The following is a 24,507-nucleotide window of genomic DNA, read 5'->3' as shown; positions in this document are numbered from 1 at the left end:
CCTAATATTCAAGGCTGGGACACACCTTGCATTTGACTGATTCTCACTGAAGCTGGAAAATTGAGATGCACTAGAGATGGGATGGGATGGGTGTGAGATGCCCACCTTCTTAGGATCCCTACTTCCACCTGCTCAGGTCACTTCTAACCACTTCTCTGACCTGTTCAGGGCAGGGAGCAGTTATGAAGGTCAGCAGGGCCCTGCGGAGAGAGAAACTAGCCCCACCACACACATCCATGTACATACAGTCATCCTCATCTATCCCAGGGATGGCAGGGACACCCCTTCCTGTTTCAGCAAAACCTGCAGATGCTTTGAGAGGGTCTGGAGAAAACCTCTGCCCTCTTCCACCCTGAGCAGCAGGTACCAGAGTTTTGGAGTGATCCTTCCCTAACTCAGGACCTCCCAGAACCCTGTGAGTGCCCTGCAGGCACAACTGAAAGGTCCTGTGCTTCTCCTCCCACTCATGGTCAAAGGAGGTAGGGGCAGGGATGAGCGCTGTTAGTGAGAGCTGGCCTCTGCCCTACTCCATGTACTCTGGGGAACCAATTCATGATATATATACCTGAGAGCAGCTATTCACACTTGCCAAAAAGGAGGGGGTTCAAGAGAGTTACCTGAGAGGAGCTAGACCCTAAAGAGGTCAAAACAACTCAACAGAAACCCTATACTAGCCAGGCATAGTGACTCACATCTGTAGGAGGCACTCAGGAGAAAGACAGATGGATTGACGTGAGTTCCAGACCAACCAAGATGGCTGAGGTGGGGGTATGGGGGGGCATGGGAAGAAAAGGTGAAAAGGGGGGGCAGGGAGAAAGGAGAGGTAATAGAAAGGGAAGGGAGGAAATGAGACAGCTGGAGGCACACGGAGGGTTTCTGTTGGAGGTCCACATGGTGGCTTACTGCCAGGAAGAACACGGGAGCTGTCATAATGCTGAGAACTATGGAGAAGAAAGATGATGAATCCACAGTGCTGAGTGCAGTCTATCCCAAGAGGGAGAGGGAGGCCTGTGGAGAGGTAGGGGACAGTTGGAGAGATGGGAGATTTCAGCCTGACTAAAAGCTATAGGAAACCTGTCTTTGAAAACATGAGCACCTGTGAGTAGCAGAGAGAGGCTGCTGCCTGCTATGTACACACACAACCCTGTTTACCCCGCACATGCACCCCAGGAGGCAGCTGTGCTGTTCTTGTGACTCTCATTGTATTAATAAAGAAACTGAGGCACAGAGAGGCTTGGGTACTGGTAAAGACCACGCAGCAAATAAGTGGTAGAGGTGGGAGTCCCACCTGGCCTGTCTGACTCCAAAGCCTCAACTCTTGTTTTTTTGTTGTTTTGTTTTGGTTTTGGTTTTTCGAGACAGGGTTTCTCTGTGTGTCCTTGGCTGTCCTAGACTCACTTTGTAGACCAGGCTGGCCTTGAACTCACAGCAATCAGCCTGCCTCTGCCTCCTGAGTGCTGGGATTAAAGGTGTGTGCACCACCACACCCGGCTTCCAAAGCCCCAAAATCTCCCTGTTCCCCAGAAGGTAACCAACGCACAGAAAGGATAAGGCATTTGGCCAAAGCCAGGCAGTGAGTGACACTGTGAGCCAGGATTAGTCACAGAGCTGGAAATTTGGCTGCCCGGCAACTGCCCCTCCTGCAGACATTCCTGTTCCCAGCAGCCCCTGGTCTATGCACTGGATGGACTGAGTGTCGCACATGTGCTGACTGGGCAAGGCCTGGCTTATTTATGTAACCTGAGATCTGCTGACTGGAGGAAACCAGTGCCGACAGATGGACCCATGATATGGATCAGATACTCTCCTAGGCTTTAGTCATCCACCCAATCGAGGCAGCACAGTTGAGTTTTTAAATCCCCAGCGCTAACTAAACACTTGCTGCCTACCAGGTGTCTCCTGGAGTTCTTTTAGTCCCCTGGATTACCAAGCTGGGAAAACAACTGTCAATCCTAGTACAATGGTTTGTATTGACAGATGCGTACACAGAGGTGCACACACACACAGATGGGCACAGTGATTTATACAGGCAGGGGCACACAGCGATATGAATGATTGAGCCCAGGGTCAAGCACAGTGAGCCAGATACTATCTCACCTTGCCCTGGGAGAGGCAAATACCTACTGAGAGGACACAGGAACACACACACACACACACACACACACACACACACACACACACTGACACTGGCAGCTTGAAAGACAAGGCCAGACTGCCAGGACAGTCAAGACCCGGGAGATCTTTTGACACAGTAACAAGTGTCAACTCTTGAGATGAGGATGTACATGCAAATAATGTTTAAGTGCCGCCCCTGTGCTGAACCCTGTTGAGGCCTCCCAGAAGCACACAAAGCCCCTTCTTATCCTCCTACTTGATGGAACTGAGGCAGAAAGCAGCTTCCTCAGGAACTTTCAGGAGCTTCCCCTGATCCCTGCACACAATGACGACGGCAGGCTGGGCGCTAACAAACAACTGGCGGCACACCCAACGTGTTCTCTCCAACAACCATCTCCCTCACACACACTACCCTGAGTTATCCTAAGCAGACCTGGGATATGATCTGACCAATATGTGCAAATGATCCTCCTAGGTAGAGGTAAGATCAGGAAGTAGGGGAAACTGAGGCAGCCTGGAGCAAGACTGGGGGTATGTAATCTCCTCCAGAGCCCCAGGTACCCCACGTTGTGGTCCTGAGTATTGGACCAGTCAGGCACGGGCAGGAGTTTAAGTACCAAACCGAACTTACTCCTTTGAGGATGGAGAGGCCGGAAGAGCCGGGAGAGTTAGTGCGGGGACTACAACTGCCTGCAGCTGTCCTCGGCTCAGAACCCTGAGGGCTCTAAGCTCACAGCAGGGAGGCAGGAACGGATGGATATTATCACACAAGGGTGCAACTGTTTCTAGTGACATGGAGAACCTGTCTATCCCCTACCCCCAAAGGTAGACTCAGGTCGCCTCCATCAATATGCATCTGAGACCATGTGTGGTAGTGTCTAGGCAGTGTACTCAAGAATTCTCCACCTTGCAGGAACTTTTCTCTGGGTTTTCATCTTCCCTGCCGCCTCCTCTTCTTCTTCTTCCTCCTCCTCCTCCTCCTCCTGGGTCAGCTTCATTTCTGGCAGAAATGAAGGTATTCTATCTCAGCATATAAGACAATCAACCCCAAAGAAATGGTCATTTCCCCCAGAGTTCTTTTGCTGGGAGAAGGATGGGGTTCCAAGAACTTGTCTCCTGGAAAGAGAATTCACAGTTCTAAAAGTTTGTCAGACCACTTTACAGGATGAGACTAAAACTCAGATAATGATGGGTCAATGGTGGGCTGATCCGGACTGCTTAGATGTGCTTATCCTTGGCTCATTATCTGAATTTTTATCTAACTTCAGGACCCTGAGGTCGGACTTGGGTGATTGTATCTCTATGCCCCTCTTCCCAGTATGGCCACATTGAATAAATCTTCTTTTTTAAAAAGGCCTTCCAGTCTGGGAGTGGTGGCCCACACCTTTAATCCCAGCACTTGAGAGGCAGAGGCAGGCGGATCTTTGTGAGTTCAAGGCCAGTCTGGTCTACAAAGTGAGTCCAAGACAGCCAGGGCTACACAGAGAAACCCTGTCTCGATAAACATAAACAAACAAATTTTTAAAAGGCTTTCCACTTTTAATTTGACTCTCTCAATTGGCTTACTGAGGACAGGGCAGCCAGACCTGACTTCGGGCACAGGTTGTGACCCCCAACTTTTGACAACCAGCTTTCAAGGTTTTCTGGGCCTCAGACCTGACACATGGCTGAATTATCGACAGTGTTGAGAGACCCCACTACCTGTAAACCTGAGCACAGTAGGGGAGAAGGGAGAGGTAGCAAGGGTGGGAAGGTTTAGCCAACTCAAGACTTAGATTTTTCACTCTTGGAGCCCCTCAGGACCTCCTCCTTCGTAACACAGCACAAAGCCACTAAGTTACAAAAGCGAAAGCTGGGGCCGGAAGAAAACGCTACGTTTGCGGGCCCAACTGTGTCAGAGTGAGTAAACGCTGTCTAAGGACCCCCTCAGCCTTTTTGCTAACCTCTTCTCTCAGGAAAATAAAAGTACGCCCTGCTTCTCTGGCACCTAGAAAACGCTGTTCGCTGAAAACCGCTGTTTGCTAAAAACGCAACCCGGAAACCCAGAAAAAAAGAAAAAAGAAGAAAAAAACTCATTAGCACCGAGCTCACCACAATACGCATGCGTCTACTAAGCTCCCGCCCCTGACGCTCCTGCCCCGCCCACCCGGCCCGCCCCCCCCCCCGGCCCGCTCACCCCTCCCCAGGGGCAGGCAGTCGGCCTTTCCAACCATCACCACCAGCATGGCGTCTCCCTCAAGTGCACTTCCTGCCTGGTACGGAAGTGGACGGGTCTGACGTCATATGAAGGCGCCGGTAGTTCCGAAGGCGACGGAGGCTACATGTGAGCGATGGACACGCCACTGAGGCGCAGCCGGCGGCTAGAAGGCCTAAAACCTGTGTGCCTTGAGCCCCTTCCTGCGCCTGCAGTTTCTCGGGCGAAACGGGCCCTTGTAGATTTCAAGTCGAGCCCAGAAGAAACAAGCGAGCCCAAGTCTCCGAGAGTGCCGCCGCTGGGCCTTGCATCTCCCCGACCTCAGCCAGAGACAAGCCCCGGATTACCCTGTCTGAGACAGGATGCAGGCTTGGGGTCCTCCCAAAGGCAGCCAGAACCTGACCCTGGGTCCCTCCACGCTCATCAAGATCTGGGCCTGGAGTCACCTGCAGGACAGACTGAGTCGAGTTCGGGATCCCCCCAACGAGAGGAAGTATCCAAAATTTCTCCCACAAAGGGAGAACTGGACTCAGAGGTGGCCCACGCTAAGGAGGAGGCGATCCCAGGATCCCCCCAGCATCAGCTACACACAGGCCCAGGATCCCCCGAGCCTTGCCTGGGCCAGCAAGCACCGGGTCCCGAGCCCTCTCAGCCAGCACAGGAGCTGACCTCCCAGGCACCTAGCTCCCCAGAGCTCCAGCAAGAGCCAAGCAAGCTACCTGCGGCTGGCGAGACGGTACCAGGGGGCCTCGACAAAAAGAAGCGAGTTTTGTCTTCTCCCCAGGCCCCGGCGCCCAAGAAATTGAAGGAGAAGGAGGAGCTTCCTGTAATCCCGAAGGGGAAGCCCAAATCCGGCCGTGTGTGGAAAGACCGCTCCAAGAAGAGGTAAAGTGAGGCATAGCATGGGCGATTGCCTAGAGTCTCCGTGTGTTTGGACCCGAATGCTATACCAGGCTTGGAAGGAGCTCACCCGAGTCAAGTTAACACATAATCATAATCAGAATGTCAGAATATCTTGGGGTTGAAGAGGGAGTCCCTCAGTCGTCATTTCGGTACTACCTGCCCTCATCGGGGTTCTTTTGAACTTCCTTCTCCATTTCTTTCTTTCTTTATTTATTTTTGTGAAACAGGGTCTCACTGTGTAGCACCGACTGTCCTGGAATTCAGAGATCTGCCTCCCTAGTGCTGGGATAAAAAGCATGTGCCGCTGCCCGCACCGCCCTCCCATTTGTCCAGAGTTCCGAGTTTACTTTAAAACCTTTCCCTTGTCTGCCATATCTGGTGAGGGAGGCCCTGGTTAGTATCACTTCACTAGGAACTGGCCACAGGGAGAGTCTTTTACACCCAGCAGCACATGGAATCACGTTTACCTCTACCCTTTGGAGCAGGTGTTACAAGTGTTGATGCTTTACGGCTGAGGAAACCAAGGCTCAAGGAGGCTAAATGACACATAGGACACAGATTTGGTTACAAAGCCTGTGAACGGAACCCATTAACCTGCTTCTGTTGACCAGATTGACTTGGGTTGCAGCCTGTTTGAGACATGAGGTCTTCCTTGCCCTTGTAGGGCTGGGGCATCGTAATGCTCAGTGTATGTCTTTGAGTCAAGGAATGAGGAGGCTCATGTGGAAGGGGCATCATTTAGGCAGCAGAGAAAGAGAAGTGGGATTCAATTGAAATTTTAGCTACTAGCCAGAGACAAGAATCATTACAATAAGGGAACAGGGCATGAGGGATTTTAAAAAAAATGGCATTGACTAAAGATGGGCTGTGCAAGCTGTTTTTACACATGTCATTTTGCTATACTCTTAAACCTTAGGTGCTGGGTCTTGCCCCTCCCCTGTGCACACCCCATTAAACAAAAGAGAGAAAAGCTTAAAAGAGAAAGGCGCCAATCAGAGAAACTTTGAAGCTGCTCCTTTTCTGTGCACTGGCAAGTCACAGTAGCCAAGTTACTGATGGCCCTGGGTAGCCAGGCAAAGATGTTGGTTTAGGCTGGGAAGAGGGTAATGAGCCAGTTAAGTTCAGTGTAGAGCCTTGGGCCCTGCACTCACCCTCAGGTGAGGAAGATGGTTCTACTGAGTATGGAGGAGCTGTGCTGCGCTGTGGGAAGAAGAGAGCAATCACCAGTAAGGAGATAGGAGGGTATTTGGTCCCAGCTTTCCCCAGCTGTTACCCCTCTTCACTCTGTTATCTGTACACAGGAGGGTGACATGGCTGAGAGACTTCCTTGCCCAGGGTCACATAGGCAGTGAGTGAAGGATGGGCTTAGGGCCAGACATCCAGCTCTGTTTTCCATCTCCATTAAGTGGTGCTGTACATCAGCAGTGCCTCAGTGCTGTAGCCACCAGCCACGTGTGACTGTTTACATTAATTTTGTTAAATGAAATATCATGAACCACAATTGAAGTGCTACAGCAGCCTGTGCATAGTGACTCCCTTACAGGACAGAAGAGATTTGGTCCATTTCCATAACTGAATGTTCTCTTGGCGCTGCTGCTCTTAAAAACAAAAACAAAAACAAACAAACAAAAAAAAACATGGCCTTGTGTTCTTGTGCCTCTGACTTCCCTAGCCTTCCATCATCTTGTCTCTTTGGGATTCTTTGGGTGTCCACCAGACACCCGCTGCTCTGGTTTTAGGAAGCTGGGTCTTGAGCAAGCCTTTGGGGACCTGGTAAGAGAGGAGCATGAAGGGATCAGAAGCTAACAGTTCAGTGGGAGGGACCAGAACCAGGCTATTGATGTATGAGCCAAGTTCCAGACTCTGCCAGACTCCTAGGAAGAGAGCAGGCAGCTCAGAAAAGCAGTGACCTTTATCTGGTCAGGAACAGACTGCCCAGAAAGCACCAAGGCCTTCAGAGACAGGGTTGGTCGAGACAGACAGAGGTAAATAGAAACTCCTGCAGGAGTCAAGGTCAGAGTGTGGGAAGCAGAAGGGCCACTGTGGAAGAGTCTGCTGAGGAGCCCTACATATCTGGGGATAAGACAAGAAAAGAACTGGCCCATAGGACACCCAGCAGGCTTGGCAGGTGATGGGCCAGAGACACCAAATGTGGAGGCTTGTCTTCCTTTTATTTTCACTTTTCATCACAAAACTCTTGAAATGTACAGAAAAGAGCCCTATCACCAATTTCCTTTTTTTTTAAAGATTTATTATTATTATTATTATTTATACAGTGCTCTACCAGTGCTACACCTGCCTCTCAGGAGAGGGCATTAGATCACATTACAGATGGTTGTGAGCCACCATGTGGTTGCTGGGAATTGAACTCAGGACCTCTGGAAGAGCAGTCAGTGCTCTTAACCTCTGAGCCATCTCTCCAGCCCCCATCACCGGTTTCAACAGTTCTCATTATTTCCTGGCCCAGCTTCATCTTGTTCCTTGCCCTGTTTAAGCACACCCTTGATGTGTTCTCACAGAAGTCACCTCCATTCTTCTGTGACTCTAAGAACATTTGACTCTCAAATAGCCAGACTTCTCAGAAACCCCCTCATCTCACTTTACCATCTTCACAGCCCTCAAACTAGAGAAAAATCAGAATTGTTAGAGAAAAGCCCCTTACCCTTGCTGTTTGGAAGCCAAACCACCCCCCTCTAGGAAGTGAGCACCTCATCTCCAGAGGCATCCACTAACAGATTACCATGTTTGGTGGCAGCAGAACCTCACGGCTGAGGCCATATGGGTACAGAAAGGTTTGAGTCCCGACCTACACTCAGGAATGAGAGGGCTCTAGAAGCCTTGTTTGATCCTCTCTAGAATGGAAAGCACAGGCCTTCCTCAGAGGTACAGCCACATGCTTAGGAGCCTGTTCCATCCTAAGATTCTGTAGAAAGCTGAGTGCCAGGCAGGCAGGAGGGGACAGGAAGCAGATCCAATGAGAGCAGGGTGTGAAGGCAGCACCCCAGAGGCCCCCTAAGTGCCTCCTCTCCTGCCAAGGTTCTCCCAGATGGTTCAGGACAAGCCCCTGCGAACCTCCTGGCAGCGGAAGATGAAGGAGCGACAGGAGAGGAAGCTGGCCAAGGACTTTGCCCGGCACCTGGAGGAGGAGAAACAGAGGCGCCGGCAGGTAAGAGACCATCCCAGCCTGGATAATGGAGACCACATACACGTCTGCTGCAGTAGGCACCAGGGCTGGGGGATTACAGCTTAGTCAGATCCCTGGGCATGAGGGCCATGATAGGATTCCCACGCCACCAGCTGTCTAAGCTTCTGGCTCAGGGACATGCAGGAGACTTGGAAGTAGAACGAGGCACCTGAAGTAGAGGCCAGCAAGCTGTCGTGTGGCAGGAGCATTCAGTGTCATGGAGTCAGGCACCTGAGACCTGCTTATGAGGGGAAAGCTTGCCTCAGATGTGCTGCTATCATTCTAGAAAAGACTCCCACACATCCCTGGGTAATCCCCCGCACTTTCCTTCCAGGCCTCTCCCCTGGCCCCATCTCAGAACCAAGAGTGTCCTCATTAAAGGTTTATGCTAGAGCACTTGACTGGCATGCCCAACACCATGGGTTGTAGCAGCACAGAGGCTTGTTCCCTAACCCTTAGCCTCCAGGACACCTCAGAAATAGTCCCAGTTTCACTTCAACTGGCACTGCCGAGTAAGCATGGTCATGCTGGCTTGTGGTTGGTGAGCAGCTCTGTTCCCAAGACCAAGTTCAGGAGTCACCATTAGCCTGGTGAGCACTGATCCAGAGTCAAATGACTTGTCTCAAATCTGTGGTCCCAGCTTGGCCACTGAGGGGGAGCATGGGCCAGTCAGGCGTCCCTCCACCTAGCTTAGAGGCACTCCCGATCTGTCTGTCCCTAAGGCCTCATCTCTTCCTGTGCAGCTTTGGCTCCCTCTTGGACAAAACAGTTGTCATCTCATGAGCAAGTGAAGAAGTGCATCCTTCCAGCTGTCCTAATACATAGGAGCACAGGTCACTTCCTCCCCAAGGGCCCAGATCACTCACATGGCCTGGTTATCAAAGCCAGGCACGAGAGGCCCTGACCACAGAGCAATCAGTGTTGGAGCCACTGTCCATGCCCTAGCCCTGGTGGAGTACAGTAACAGTATAGGTAGGAAGCCCTGGACTTCCCATCCCCAGAACAGGCTCTGAGTGTCCCCAGAGAGCTGGCACTATTCCAGGCCTTAATTACACTCAAGTCAGTCTGATGAGCTGGGTCCTGTGGTCAACTTTACTGTAAAGGTGAGGAAGTGGAGGCATAGACCCAGCACAGTGACCTATTTAGAAAGTAGCTAAATGAAAACTCAAGCTGGACCAGGTTCCTCCAGAGCCTTTGGCACCTCAACCAGCTATATCCTGGTCTTGCATCCTCATGTTGGGACACCTGAGCCTGGGCAAAAGGAAACCTGGGAAAGTAGCATGAAGGAGAGGACCATCCCAGCCCTCTCCCTGGCAGCTAGAGCATGCATAGTTCAAGGGGCCATTCTGCCTGCGTGTAGCTTCTGGGTGGAAGGCCCCCACATCTTGGCCCATACAGTCATCTCAGGTATCTGTTTACCCACCTTCTTTCTAATTTGGAGCCAGGTGTTCTTGCCATGGTGGGTCTCAGCTCCAGGCTCACAACACAAGCATTGCATCCCTGTTCTTCCCCAAGAAGTGCCTAGACCTCCACCTTTCCCCACTAGAAGTAACTTAGAGGCCAAGCAGGCTTCTCTTCTGGGATTGTGCTAGTTGTCACTAACCAAGGGCCCTGAGGTGCTAGGGCCACCTCAGCTCCTAGCCTGAGAATCCCCTTCTGTGTGTTTCAGGAGAAGAAAGAGCGCCGGGCTGAGAACCTGAGACGCCGCCTAGAGAATGAACGCAAGGCTGAGATTGTCCAAGTGGTGAGTACCCCACTCGGGTGCAGAACGAGGCCGCTACGGTGCTTGGGCTCCCTGCCTTACATGGTTCGCTCGCTGTCCAGCTGCGGTCCTATGCCCCTGCCTTCCTTTCCCCAGAGACAGGCACAGGGTCCTCAGCCTCACTGATGCCTCCTATTTCCACCATCCTCAGATTCGAAACCCCGCAAAGCTCAAGAAGGCTAAGAAGCAGCAGCTGCGCTCCATTGAGAAGAGAGACACCCTGGCCTTACTCCAGAAGCAGCCGCCCCAGAGGCCTGTAGCCAAGGTCTGAGCTCAGGACAGCCCAGAAGACCTCAAGACTTAGAGCCACACCAAACAAGGCACCTCTCAGGCCACTGTCAGACAGCTCTTCTGGGGCCAGCACACCAAATCTGAAAGCCCAGCCCAGAGGGAACCCAAGACTTCATAGGAGATTTAACTGTCCCCATCTTTTCTAAAGTGCCTTAAGGTCTTAAACTATAAATTCAAGGCCAGCCTGGTCTACAGAGCGAATTCCAGGACAGCCAAGGCTACATACAGAAGCCCTGTCTCAAATAACAATAAAAAAAAAATTCAACTGTTGCCGGGCAGTGGTGGTGTATGCCTTTAAATCCCTGTGTTCAGGAGACAGAGACAGGCAGATCTCTTTGAGTTCAAGGCCAGTCTGGTCTACAGAGCAAGTTCCAGGACATCCAGGGCTACACAGAGAAACCCTGTGTTAAAAAACAAAAAATATCTTGAATTATGAATTCTTGCTCCCCAAAAAGCTGGTAACTCCCTGTCTTGGGGTCCTGAGTCTAGCCCATACCTGGAGGCCTGCTGTCCAAAGTCAGCTCCTCCATTTTCCCAATGCCTCCTTGTCCACTTTGCAATCTACTGATTTGTCCCCTCAGCCAGCCAGCCCTTCCCTCACTTGGCACTGAAGGATTAAAGAGGGGAGTTTCAGGGAACTGGATTCCTCTCCAGCACCTCTTTCCCACACTGCACTGTAGAAGTCTTGAGGCTTTCGCTGTGCCTTCATGATCTACTGCAGAAGTGTTTATTAATGTCTGCACAATACAGCTCTGGGCTCCCAGAAAGACAGAAGTCCCTGCCCCATTGGGGTTCCATTCTCATAATAGACAATTAAAATACATGGTGTAACAGTCTCATAAATACAATTAAAAAGCTAGGCAGTGGTGGTGCACACCTTTAATCCCAGCACTCGGGAGGCAGAGGCAGGCGAATCTCGGTGAGTTTGAGGCCACCCTGGTCTACAAAGTGAGTCCAGAACAGCCAAGATAACACAGAGAAACCCTGTCTTGGGGGGAAAAAAAACCTAAAATACATGGAATGACAGGTATGTTGTGCTCTGAGTAAAGCAGGAGGGACTTGGGGGTGACATTTTACTAGCCAGTTTGAAAAGCACCTGCCACGGGCTTGAGGCCTGCTTGGCACTGAACTGGCAAACCTGGCCTTAAGTGGTTCAGGAGATCCTGAGAATTTCTCATCCCTGCTCTTCCACATCCACCAGTTACTGACATCAGTTCCACTTCCCCTGGAATGTAGAGATGAGTGCGGGCATCTGCCCTGCCGTCTGTTCACGGTGGGGAGGACATAGATGTGTGGTAGAAGGGCTGGGTCTAATACAAGTTACCCCTCCTACCTGCAGGTTGGAAGTGATGGCTGCCAGCTCTTGTCCCTGGGAGGCAGCTGTAGTACTGAGGAGAGGTTGGATGGTGTTCTCTCTAGATAGAATTAAACCTGTGCTGCCCAGGGCCAGAGTGAAGCCTCTGGCAGCGGCAGCCCTGGAACTGGACCCTGAAGATCCCTGAGTGGAGCTTGGCCAGCAAGGTTGTGCCATTAAAGAATATGGCTCAAAGGCCAAGTGGGGAATTAAAAGTGAAGGTGTTCGGCTGGAAACTGCCTCAACTCTTCCTTCCACTGACCCCTATATACACTGTTGTTAATTGGCAGTCTCTTCCCTTTATCCCACACACAAAGCAGTGGCTGTGAGTTTAACCTGTGTGACTCCAGTTGTCCTAGGGATAGCTGCCTGGAAGGTATTAGAAGTACAAAATCTCACCTTCGCCCTAATCTGTTGCCCTAGCAAGATCCCTAGGCAGTTCAAGTACTTTTTAGAAGCCTCAGCCTGGCGCAGTGGCTCACACGTGTAATCCCAGCGCTTGAGAGGCAGAGGCAGGTGGATCTCTGTGAGTTCGAGGTTAGTCTGGTCTACAAGGTGAGTCCACGACAGCCAAGGCTACACAGAGAAACCCTATCTCGAAAAATAAAATGTATAGAAGTCTGGAGGCCAGCAGTCAGGAACCAAGTAGCATCTCTAAAGGCCATTTCTGCACCCTGCTGATCTCCACACGTGTTCAGAAAGGACTGCTTCGATTCACCTTGCTCCTGAAGATTCAGTTACTCAAGGCACTTCCACAAGCTGTGTACATTTTATTTTCTTTTCTTTTCTTTTTTTTTTTTTTTTTTTTTTTTTTTTTTCCTTTTTTTTCTTTTCAAGACAGGGTTTCTCTGTGTAGCCTTGACTGTCCTGGATTCACTTTGTAGACCAGGCTGGCCTCAAACTCACAGAGATCCGCCTGCCTCTGCCTCCCAAGTGCTGGGATTAAAGGCGTGCGCCACCACGCCCAGCATGCTATGTACATTTTCAAGCGGGTATGAGAAGAGGACAGGGGTGCACATTGGCAAACCATCTGTGCTATGCCGCTCTAATCCGAGGTGGAGCTCAGCACGCGGCTCAAAGAGCCGCGCTTCTTCTGGGACTGTACAGGTTCCTTCTGCTGGGGCTCTGCAGCGCTACCTCTCATCCAGCGGATCAAGCGCCCAGGACGCAGTGGGGAAAGGCGGCCAGTGAGCAGGAGGGTGGAGGCTGAGGTAGTAGTGGAGGAGCCACGGCGACGGCGAGTGCTGGGCCCACCACTCAAGTCGCTGTCTTCCACCAGTACGCTTTCAAACACTGCGCGCAGCGAGACCTTCAGCTTGTGCAACATGTCGGGGCAGGTGAGCACATAAAGCAGTGGGTTGACCACGCTGTTGAAGAAGGCCAGGCTTGTGACAAAGGGCAGCCCACGTGACGCAAGCTGCCGTAGCGTGGTGACAGAATGGGCACGCGCCTCCAGCAGACTGAAGGCGTGGTAGGGCCCCCAGCAGAGCACGAAGGCCACCACGATGGCCGCCACCAGACGCACAAAACGGCCTGTCCTCTGGCGGCCGCGGTGGCGCAGTTGCAGGCTCACGGCCACGTGGCTTGAGGCGATGATGGCCAGAGGCACCACGAAGGCCAGCAGGAACTTGCTAACCGCTAGGGCCTTCTGGCGGTAGTCACACGTGGCATCGCGGTCAGGCCCTGGATTCCAGAGCAGCACGTTGTAATAGCACATGATGCGGCCATCAAGCCGTGGGATGGTGTCCCTGAACACAAAATAGGGTACTGTGTTGAGCACCGCCAGAACCCAGAGCATCAGGCAGACTCTGTGCGCAGCCGCCACTGTGCGGTGGTTCTGTGACCACACTGGCCTCACCACCTGCAGGCAGCGATCCAGGCTGATAACGCTGATCAGGAAGCCGCTGGCAAACATGTTGAGGAAGAAGACCGAGGAGTGCAGCTTGCAGAAGGTGGTACCCAGCTTCCATGAGTGGCCCACCGCCAGGAAGTAGGTGAAGAAAGGCAGAGAGGCAGAGGCTAGCAAGTCGGACAGCGCCAGATGCACCACCCAGGTGGTAACCACCGTCTGGCGCATGCGACAGCCCACCACAAACAGGATGAGTCCGTTCTCCACCAGGCCCAGTAGCGCAGCCAGCCCGTGCAGCAGCACCGACACGTGGTCAATATAGCGAATGCTAGAGTTGCTGTGGCTTGGAAGCTGGGTCATCTCCTCCAAGAGTGGACAGAGTGGCTTCAGTGTGATGTTGGCCATGGCAAGGAGGAAGAAATGAGGGCTGAGCCTGGCACACAAGAACCAGAAGCCTGCAGCCTCGGCAAGAGATGAACCTATCTCAGAGGTGCTGCGAGTATGGCCTGCCAATAGAACGGACATTAGGGACCCATGAGGATGAGCAAAGCAAGGGACTAGCATCCCAGCTGCCCTCCTCCCCCAACACAGCTCTGAGCAAGTCAAGTGTAGCTTTCCTGAGCCTGTGTCCTCTGTAACATGGGTGTCAATCCTAACAGTCTTTAGTTTGTAGAGCTACTGGAATAACACAGGTCCCAGAGATCTTAACTCAAAAAGACAAGGTAGGGCACTGGAGAGATGGCTCCACTGAAAAGCACATGCTGCTTTTCCAGGATTTGATTGATACTGTGTTTGATTCCCGGTACTCATGTTGGACAGCTCATGATTGGCTATATAACCCAATTCCGGGGGATCCAATCCCCCTGGCCTCTGTAGGCACTTGCATTCACCACACACACACACACACACACACACACACACACACAGAGAGAGAGAGAGAGAGAGAGAGAGAGAGAGAGAGAGAGAGAGAGAGAGAAACTGGCATAGGCGCTACATCAATACCATTGCGATTAACATTAAGTACATGTCCAGGATCACAAAGGCCAGGCCAGGCAGGATTTGTTTTCCCGGTCCCCAGAACACAGAGGGGCAAGTGTGGCCCATCATATGAGGGGGGAGGTCTGTCAGCACAGCATGCCTTACCTCTCTGCAGTTCCTCCTAGAGAAGCTATCAGCCTCAGAAGTGAGGGCTTGGGTGGGCTGATTGAGATCAGGGGAGCTGGCCTCTCCTCTGACAGAAGGAGAGGAAATAAGATAAGAGGGACACGTGTGAGAGAGACCTGGCTGGAGGAACTGTCACGTGGAGTTACCAGGGAGGGCAGTAACAGTCCAGTCCAGAAAACCTACCCCTGTTTACTCACTCTTACACTGGGACAACAGGAAAAGTCAGGTACTATGCATGCCCACAGCCTCATGGAGAACCCCAAGGCCCTGTGATGAAGTTGGGGTCAGGGAGGTGCCGAGGGAGTCATGTTGTATACTCCCAGTAGCAGGGAGGAAATGAAAGCAGGGTGTAGGGACTTAGGTTGTGCCAGGCACACAGAACCCCTCCCCAGACACTGGTAAATCCTCTAACAGATGTTCTTTCTTGTGGCTCTGGAAGAAATGTGCTAGGATCCAATTGTACAGATGAGAAAACTGACACAAGTGTTCAAAGCGCTTGTTGGCCGACCCAACACAGCCATGTGGAAGAGGGGCTGCCTCACGTCTCTCTAGCTTTGCATGTGGGATGACAGAGGAAGAGAAGGAAGGAGGAGGGTGCCTGGGGCTCCAGAATCCCTCTTTCCAAGAGAAACAGTGGCCAGAATGGGTTGGGGGAATCTACTCCCTTCCAGAAAGCACTGTCCTTCACAGGGACCCCAAGCTAGAGTTTCCCTAACAGAATCCCTCTTGTTAGGGGGAGCAGGCGCACCTGTGTTCTTGGTGAATTCTTCCTGGTTCTCTTTCTAAGCTTTAGTATCTGCAGAGCAGTTATACTCGCAGTAATCCAAGGAAAGTAGCTTTTCAGGAGAGGACACTGAGGTTCAGAGAGGCACGGAAGCTGGGCCAGTACTGTGGAGGGAGACTAAGGCTCTCCTCCCAGCAGACAGATGGGAGCCATTCTCTCTCAGCCTGAGACAATCCCTGGCAGTTGCAGTGTCCATGTCACCGGGGATGCTCAGAAGACAGTGCTCCTGCAGCCTTGGGAACTACCCAGTCTGATTCCTCAGGCTGCACAAAGACAGCTTCAAGACCCAGGATCTTGGGACACCCAAGCAGCTAGGACCCTGCTGTAGTGGGAACCCCAACTTTGCAAAGCCCTGAGCTTGAATTCCAGGTCCTCAGCTTCCAGCTCAGTGAACTTTTCAGTTTCTCTAAGCTCACCGAGTGAGCATGTCCCCACACCTGAGATAGCATGGTGGCCGTGATTTGACAGCTCACTATTGTGCCCATCATCTGGTTAGTGCCCAGGAAAACACAGTCCTTCCTTCTGGGCATCAGTCAGTCCCCACCAGGCTCCTAAGCTCATCTCCCTGTCATCCTAGCTAGAAGTAGCCATCGGTCTATACTGAGACGGCGGCATGAAGGCTGCCCAGCCCCTGGAAGACTGCCTCCTTACCTAGCCACAGAGAGAGCACAGAGTCAAGTCCGGAAGGCTGGCAGCTACTGAAAGAAGCAGGACTGAGCACCAGGAGAGTGGCAGGAGGGGCGTGAGCTGAAAGAGGAAGTAGCTGTCAGTCCAGAGGGCAGGGGCGGAGACACTATAGACAAGGTCTTTTCTCTTCATCCAGGCCACCAGCCCCTCTTCCACCCCTTCTTTTCATGGAGAGGACAGCCTAAGCCCTTGACTGCCAATCCCCTGACCCCAGCACTCCAGCTGTTCTGAGGCAGCATGGGCCCCTGTCCCCAGAGGACCAGAGGAAGCCGGGAGGGGCCGTGGGAAGAGCACAGAGACCCTTGACCAGGAGGCCAGCCACTTCCTCTTGCTGGCTGTTGTCAGCTGTGACCAGGAGTAAAGTCTTTCCACTGTGAGCACATAGTAGGTGCTCACAAAAGCAGCTTCTTCCGCAAGAAAATGGAAAAAGTTGGCAGCTGCTGTACAATGACAAAAAGAGACCCTAAGTCCAGGGTAGGACTAACGTGAGTGTGTGTGTGTGTGTGTGCGCGTGCATGCACATGTGCGTGTAGGTATGTATGTAGGTGTAAATGTGCATGCATGTAGAGGCCAGAGAACACCTCAGCTGTTGTTCTTCAGGGGCCAGCCACCTTGTTGTGCACGTATGTGTGTGTGTGCATGTGTGCATGGTGGCGCATGTGTGCATGGTGGCGCATGTGTGCATGGTGGCGCATGTGTGCATGGTGGCGCATGTGTGCATGGTGCGCACGTGGTTGTGTGTGTGGAGACCAGAGATCAATATCAGGTGTCGGTCTCAATCATCCTCCACCTTATCTTCTTTTGTCTTTCAGATTTTATTTACTGTATTTTATGTGTGCTGGCATTTGCCTTCATGCATGTCTGTGCACCATGTGCATGCAGCTCCCATGGAGTCCAGAAAAAGGCATGGGACACCCTGGAACTGGAGTTACAGACAGTGGCAACCTGTCGTGCGGGTGCTGGAAATTCAGTCCCAGTGCTCTGGAAGACCAGCCAGTGTTTCTAACTACTCTACCACCACTCCACCATATGTATGTTTTAACTTATTCATGCATATGCACATACACATGTGCACACCTGCATACATTTATGTGCACAACATGTATGCCAGTGGAGCAGAGGCCAGAAGCCAGCATCCGATACTCTGGAAATGGGCTTAAAGGCAGTTGTGAGCTGTCCACCGTGGCTGAGATCTGAATTGAGGTACTTTGCAAAAGCAGTAAATACTTTAAACTGCGAAGCCACCTCTCTAGCTCCCATGTAGCTTATCTTTTAAGATATGATTTCTCACGCCAGGCGTGGTGGCGCACGCCTTTAATCCCAGCACTCGGGAGGCAGAGGCAGACAGATCACTGTGAGTTCGAGGCCAGCCTGGTCTACAAAAGTGAGTCCAGGACAGCCAGGGCTACACAGAGAAACCTTGTCTCAACCCCTCGCCCCCACCAAAAAAGATATGATTTCTCACTGAACCTAGCACTCACTGAATGGCTAGATTGTCTGGCCAGCAAACTCAGGTCCTCATGCCTGCTTAGCATTGCACTTTATCTCTCCAGGCCATTACCTAACTCCTTACCTCTTTTTTGTTTCTTGGACCCAGGGACCTTCCTTCAAACTCAACATGTGGCCAGTCAGTGTGCCTAGATTATGGCAGGAACACTGTTCAAAAGAGGCGTGGGTTCTTGACACACTTGATATGAGGCAGACGTCAGGGGTAGAGAGTGAGTCCAGTGCAGTGTCGGCATGAGTGTCCCTCACAGTGCCTCTAGACACAGGTCAGCAAGGCCTTGGTTGTGGAGACCTTAGTCACACAAAAGGTCTCCCTTCGCCCTGGTCATGATGCTTGCAGCCCTTCCTAAACATGAATATTCCTATGCGCTCTTGGGATAACATTCATCCATACCTGCTATGGCCCCAATCTAGACCATGCACATGTTTTGATTTCCAGCTTGTTGTGCGGTTTTTGGGAGGCTGTGGAACCTAGCAGGCAGAAGTAGGATAGACAGGGTGAGACTTTATGGTTAGACCCATCTCTTAGTTCCTGCCTCATACTTCAGTTCTGTTCCAACATGTTATGAATAGCCTCCCCCATACACTGCAGTTGCTGTGAACTTGAACTACTCCTCCATCCATTTCCTGCTGTGATAGACTGAAACTCTCTAAACCCATGGGCCAAAACAAACCCTTCTTCTCTTGCACAGTCGTGTCAGGTATTTTGGTGACAGCAACACAAATATAACTAATATGTTGCTCAACCCGTAGATGCATGGGCAAGGCAGTATGGTGGTTGGTAAGGCCAGGACATGTGGGCCAGACTACCAGTATTTGGATCTGGCCCTGCCATTCCCTAGCTATGTGACCTGGGGTGAGTAATTAGACAGCAGTAAAATATGACTCTTAAAGGGTCTTCTTGGGGCTGGAGAGATACCTCAGCATTTGAGTCTGGTTCTCAGCACTCATGTGAAAAGGCTTAAAACCACCAATAGCTCCAGCTCCAGGGGATCCAACGCCCTCTTCTGGACTCCACAGGTAACTGCACACACACACACACACACACACACACACACACACACACACACACACACACACACACACACACACACTTAAAAAATAAAAATAAACCTCCACAAGATCTTCCTTCTGCCCAGTCCCAGCCTTAGCAAGGGTTAGGGTGCAGCCTGCTGACTGAACTAAGAAAGACTTCCTTCTTTTCAAACAGACATAGCTCAGCACCAAGGCACCAGGCCTGTGCAGACTTCCCTCAGGATCTCAGGCTGCCCCTGAGTCCTCCCCTGCATGCCTTTCTGCAGTGAACACCCTACACAACCTTTTGTGGTGACCATGTTAAGGGGCTCTCATTCCAGATAAAATCATCTCCTGACCTTTCTCAATTCTCAATTCTAGTCCTGTCATCGCTCTCATGTCCCTGACTTCCCTGAGGATGTTTTACTGCTAAACAAAAAAAGCTCCTAAGCTCTAATAAAGTTACAAAAACAAACCAAAGACAGGAGTCCCAGGAGTGAGGCTCTGAGGCATTTTCTGAAGAGTGAAGGGCAGATTGCCTTTCCCCTCATCCCAGAGGGCCTGTGTGAGAAAGGGGCGTTGGTGGGATGTGGTTCATGCCTATTACCCTACAGTCTTGGGAACCAATTCAACACCGGCACTTGGAGAGGGAGAGTCTCTGAAGGTGTCAAGGCAAGGGGGTCCTGGGGACCAGGGTCACTGGCTGGGAGTGACAGGCAGAAGCCCTGACTGACAGGAGTCCTGTTTAGCCCAACACTAAGAGGACCAGTCAAAAGGGGAACAGGGTTACACAGATAGTGAGAGACCTTGGAATACTCAGCCCTAAATGGGGTGTCTCCATCAGGTCACTCCCCTCAAAGCTCAAGGAACCCAGAGGAAGCAGAGGCAAGAAGAGTATAAAAGCCAAAAGGGATGGAGGACACCAGGAGAACAAGGCCCTCTAAACCAACCAAAAAACTTACAGGAGCTCACAATGATTGAAGGAGCAAGCATAGGGCCTACACAGGTCTACACCAGGTCCTCTGTTCTATATATTATAGCTTCGAGTTTAGTGGAGGTTTTTTGTTTTTTGCTTTTTTGTTTGTTTGTTTTTTGTTTTCAAGACAGGGTCTCTCTGTGTAGCCTTGGCTGTCCTAGACTCACTTTGTAGACCAGGTTGGCCTCAAACTCACAACGATCCACCTGCCTCTGCCTTCCAAGTGCTGGAATTAAAAGTGTGCACCATCATGCCCAGCTAAGTTTAGTGTTTTTATGGGATTCCTGAATAGGCAAACAAGTGGGTCTCTGATAATAGGTAAACATTGGTTTGGTTTGGTTTGGCTTGGCTTGGCTTGGCTTGGCTTGGTTTGGTTTGGTTTGGTTTTTCAAGACAGGGTTTCTTTGTGTAGCCTTCAGCAGTCCTGGACTTTGTCACTTTGTAGATCAGGCTGGCCTTGAAGTCACAGAGATCTGCCTGCCTCTAACTCCCTGAGTGCTAGGATTATAGGCTTGTGCCACCAACCTGGCAAGATTTATTTAATGTAAATTGATGTTTTGTCTGTATATGCATCTATCTACCCACCCAAGAGACCACCTGATTCTATGGGCTCTCTGGTTTTTGGTCTTCTCTTGGGCCTTTTCCTTCTGTTGGTTTGTCCTGTCCAACTTTGATGTGAAAGATTTTGTTTTCTTTTATATTTTTTGAATGAATGAATGAATGAATGAATGAATGAATGAGTACCTAACCACTGGGGTAAAGTTTAACCACTGAACTATCATTTACACCTACTGGAAGAGGGAAAATCAGTTTTCTCCAGTGAAGTGACAGAGTATATCAAGCATTTCAGGGCCAGGCAGGCCTCATGTTCAAGGGCAGTGAACCAACATATAAGGGACTCCATAGGTTTGGGGTGTGTTTGTTTGTTTGTTTGTTTTGGGGAGTGTTTGGTTGGGGTGTGTGTGTGTGTGCATGCTTTTATTTGGTTACAGTTTAGTGGTTTTGTTTTGTTTTTGAGTGTTGTTTTGTTTTGTTGGTTTTGGGGGATTTTGTTGTATTGGGTTTTTGTTTGTGCTTTTAGAAAGAACTTAAAATTGATGAATAGGGACAGGGAGAAGATCTGGAAGGACTTGGAGGAGGGGAAGAAAATGATAAAAAAAATATATTTAACTTTAAAAATTGTTTTAGAGATGGGTATGGTGGCACACACCTTTAATCCCAGCACTTGGGAGGCAGAGGCAGGAGGATTGCTGTGAATTCAAGGCCAACCTGGTCTACAAAGGGAGTCCAAGACAGCAGAGCTATGTCACAGAGAAACCCTCTCTCAAAAAAAAAAATTGTTTTAGATAATAAAATATAATAAAAATAAAGATACAAGTAAATTTTACTTTTAAATTTAGGGCTGGGGAGCTGGCTCTGAGGGTAAGATCACTTGCTTTACAAGCACCAGGACCTGGGTTCGAATTTCCAGCACCACATGAAAAGCCAGGCGTGGCTATGCATGCCTGTAACCTCAGCACTGGGAAGCAGAGGCAAAGCCTGAGAGCTCTCTGGCCAAGCAGGCTAAGGCGAACACCTGAGCTTCTAACTCAGTGAGAGACCCTGTCTAGGCAAGTAAGATGTGAAAGAGGAAGATATCCAGTGTGCTGCTCAGGCCTCCGCTTGTACATGCTCCTCCACACACGCACATGCTAACATACAAAGTGCGGTGCGGGCTGGAGAGACGGCTCAGAGCACTGACTGCTCTTTCAGAGGTCCTGAGTTCAATTCCCAGAAACCACGTGGTGGCTCACAAGCCATCTGTAAAGTGATCTGATGCCCTCTTCTGGCATGCTGGTGTACATGCAGGCAGAACACTATACATAATAAATAAATACATCTTTTAAAAACAAAACCAAGGGGCTGGAGAGAGGGCTCAGTGGTTAAGAGCGCTACCTGCTCTTCCAGAGGTCCTGAGTTCAATTCCCAGCAACCACATGGTGGCTCACAACCATTTATAATGTAATCTGATACCCTCTTCTGCAGATAAAGCACTCATATGCAATAAATAAAATAAATAAATCTTTTTTAAAAAGCCAAAAGTATGGTGCACATGCCCACACAAACATATCTCCACCACCCCCCACACACACACCTACACACAAATCCCCAGATCTGGATGAGCCCAAGTATCTGAACCCAACTTACTTGCTAGGGTGTCTGATCCAGGAGGACTAGAGGCAGCCTGGGATATGCATTTCAAGGGGACCACATAAAGGACTAAACCAGTGTGGTGGAAATGTGGGGCCCCAAAGTCTGTGTACCAGTAGCATGTTAAACAGGGCCACTCCTCTCTGGGCCTAGGGCCTGGCCCTAAAGGATAAAGGAAGTCATGAGCCAAGTAAATGCTTGGTTCCAGCCTGGCCCAGAGGGGGGGCGGACATGAGGGCTAGCCACTGTTGTTGTCTCTTGGTGTGGTCAAGACGTGGCACATCAGTGGGCCTCAGCCTGCCTGGTGGCATGACACATGCAGCTATAGTGACAGAGCAACTAAAGAGAATGGCTCAAGTCAGAGGGCTTTGGACCCAAAAGGCAGGGTTGGGGTTGCACAGCCATGTCTGCCTAGCTTCCCTATGTAGCTAGGGAACAGGTAGAGGTGCTCTTTAGGCCCACCTCATGCAGTCCCATGTCTGTGATCCCTGACACCCGGAGAAAGGCAGTGCCCACTCCCCAGCTCCAGGCCCTGGTCCCTGAATGCAGCATTTCTTTATGGTATCAAGCTTAGTATTACAGGAATAACAGGAGAAGAACCAGAAGAACCCCAGCACCCTCTTCAGCCACACAGAACCAGGGCCTGTGGCTAGTACATGAGTCCTAAAGAGATGTGTGTGAGGTATGGTCCAGGTGCCTAGTAGGAATAGCCAAAGCCTCTCAGAATCCATCACTTTGTCTCCCCGTGTGGTAGTTTGAAGACGAATGGGCCCATAGACGCATGTGTTTGAATGCTTGTCCCACAAGGAGTGGCACTATTAGGAGGCGTGGCCTTGTTGGAGTGGGTGTGGTCTTACTGGAAGAAATGTGTCATCGTTGGGGTGGGCTTTGAGGTCTTATGCTCAAGCTACATCCAGTGTGGCGCAGTGTCCCCTTCTGCTGCCTCAGATCAAGATGTAGAACTCTCAGCTCCTTCTCCAGCACCATGTCCGCCTGCATGCCACCATGTCCCACCATGGCGATAATGGACTAAATCTCTGAAGCCAGCCCCAGTTAAATGTTTTCCTTTATAAGAGTTGCCGTGGTCATGGTGTTTCCTGTCTTTCTCTAGATCTTGCTACCAGGAACGTCCATGCATCTCTTCACCTGAACATACCCTGTGCTTAACACTCACAGTGGGGGAGAGAGGCCAGTGGGGCCTCCCAGCCTGGTGGAAGCTCCCTCCCTCAGGCCCTGCATTAGGAAGCAGGTGTTTTGGGTTTCTTTCTGGCCACTTTCAAAGAAGACAACCAAAGAGGAAGTGAGATGCTGTCAGGAAACACTAAAAATTCTAGCCCCAGAGCAGCAGTCCCCGGAGGTGCCCATACCCCCACAGAGTGGTTTGGTGGCATGTCATCTTGCAAGAGACTGACAGGGGACACTCAGAAGCTCCTATCAACCATTAAGAAGGCCACCTCCTCACAAGCCAGGAGCCCCATGCATACCTCTACCTTCTCTTTCCTCCTCGTCAGTCAGCATTCACCATCACCCCTGCCTGTTCTGCACACACCGGGCCATGGCCATGCCCTTGGTTTGTGATGTCTGTCCCCTGCCCTGGACTATTTGTTCTTTCTCCAATCTTTTAGTGCACTCCCAATCACCCTTCAAAGCCCCGTGCAAGAGTTGCCACCTCTGGTACATCTTAGCTTATTCTTTTAGAGAGGCAACCCCACCTCTCCTCTGTCCTCTCCAGCCTTTACCTCACACTTTACACATAGTCTTGTCCTCCTCTGGGGTCACTCTTTTCCAGCAGTTGCTCTTTATCCTCAGGATGAACAATATGAGAGACTGTTCTTCTGTTTACTCCTAGGCTCCAAAGATGAACAGGGGGCCGGTGAGAGTCCCCAAGAAACAGATGCACTCTAGTTCTGATATCGGTGCCCAGATCCAGAGGCCCCACCAGACCTCGCAGTGGCCCATACTTCCTCCATTTGATGGGCCTGCATCCAGCCCAGGGCCTGCTGCAGCTCTCCCCTCAGCTTGTGATAGGTACAACCTCAGAAGCTAACATAGTGGGCAGGCAGCCAGAAGGCAGAGTAAGGGCTTCAGCTTAGCTCAGTTGGCAGAGTGCTTGCCTAGCATGCCTGAGGTCCTGGGTTCCTTCCCTAGCACCACACACACTTGGCATGGCTTTGTGTGCCTGTCATCCAGCACCCAGGAGATGGAGGCAGGAGGATCATTCTTGGCTACATGGCAGTTTGGGGACAGCCTTAAGGAAAGAGGAGAAGGAATAGGAGGAGAAGAAAGAGGAAAAGCAGCCAGGCCTGGACTCACCCTCTGTCTATGCCCTGTCCACATATAATTTAATCCTCACCAGAGCAACAGCTGTATATCAGCTTCCAGGTGATGCCGAAACAAGTTCTCACACACTTGGGGGCTTTCAACAGTTGATATATTCTCCTGTACTCTGGAAGCCAGACAAGTCTGAAATGAAGCTGTCAACAGGGCCACATGGCTGCCATAGGCTGGACTCCCCCAGCCACCTAGGCAGCCGC

At 51.0% G+C, this 24,507-nt stretch overlaps 2 protein-coding genes across 3 annotated transcripts; one reads left to right on the top strand and one right to left on the bottom strand.

Annotated features, from left to right (window-relative positions):
* Window positions 1-4,384: 4,384 nt before the first annotated feature.
* Window positions 4,385-12,253, top strand: Ccdc86 (coiled-coil domain containing 86). Of its 2 annotated transcripts, XM_051146158.1 has the most exons (5): window positions 4,385-5,194; window positions 8,249-8,378; window positions 10,066-10,140; window positions 10,310-10,423; window positions 11,789-12,253. In XM_051146158.1, the coding sequence occupies exons 1-5, from the start codon at window positions 4,446-4,448 to the stop codon at window positions 11,870-11,872; spliced, it is 1,152 nt and encodes a 383-aa protein (XP_051002115.1). In that variant the 5' UTR covers window positions 4,385-4,445; the 3' UTR covers window positions 11,873-12,253. The 2 variants fall into 2 exon arrangements, with proteins under 2 accessions (XP_051002115.1, XP_051002117.1); XM_051146160.1 differs by lacking the exon at window positions 11,789-12,253 and having other exon boundaries at window positions 4,390-5,194; window positions 10,310-11,286.
* A 595-nt stretch (window positions 12,254-12,848) lies between these two features.
* Ptgdr2 (prostaglandin D2 receptor 2) lies at window positions 12,849-14,179 on the bottom strand. Its single transcript, XM_051146905.1, has one exon. It carries the CDS (start codon window positions 14,175-14,177, stop codon window positions 12,849-12,851), a length of 1,329 nt encoding a protein of 442 aa, XP_051002862.1. The 5' UTR covers window positions 14,178-14,179.
* Between the last annotated feature and the right edge of the window lie 10,328 nt (window positions 14,180-24,507).

This window comes from Acomys russatus, chromosome 5 (genome assembly GCF_903995435.1).
Source record: "Acomys russatus chromosome 5, mAcoRus1.1, whole genome shotgun sequence".
In the NCBI taxonomy this organism is placed as follows: domain Eukaryota; kingdom Metazoa; phylum Chordata; class Mammalia; order Rodentia; family Muridae; genus Acomys; species Acomys russatus.
The sequence above is the reverse complement of the archived record's forward strand: the minus strand, read 5'-3'. Positions and strand labels throughout refer to the sequence as shown.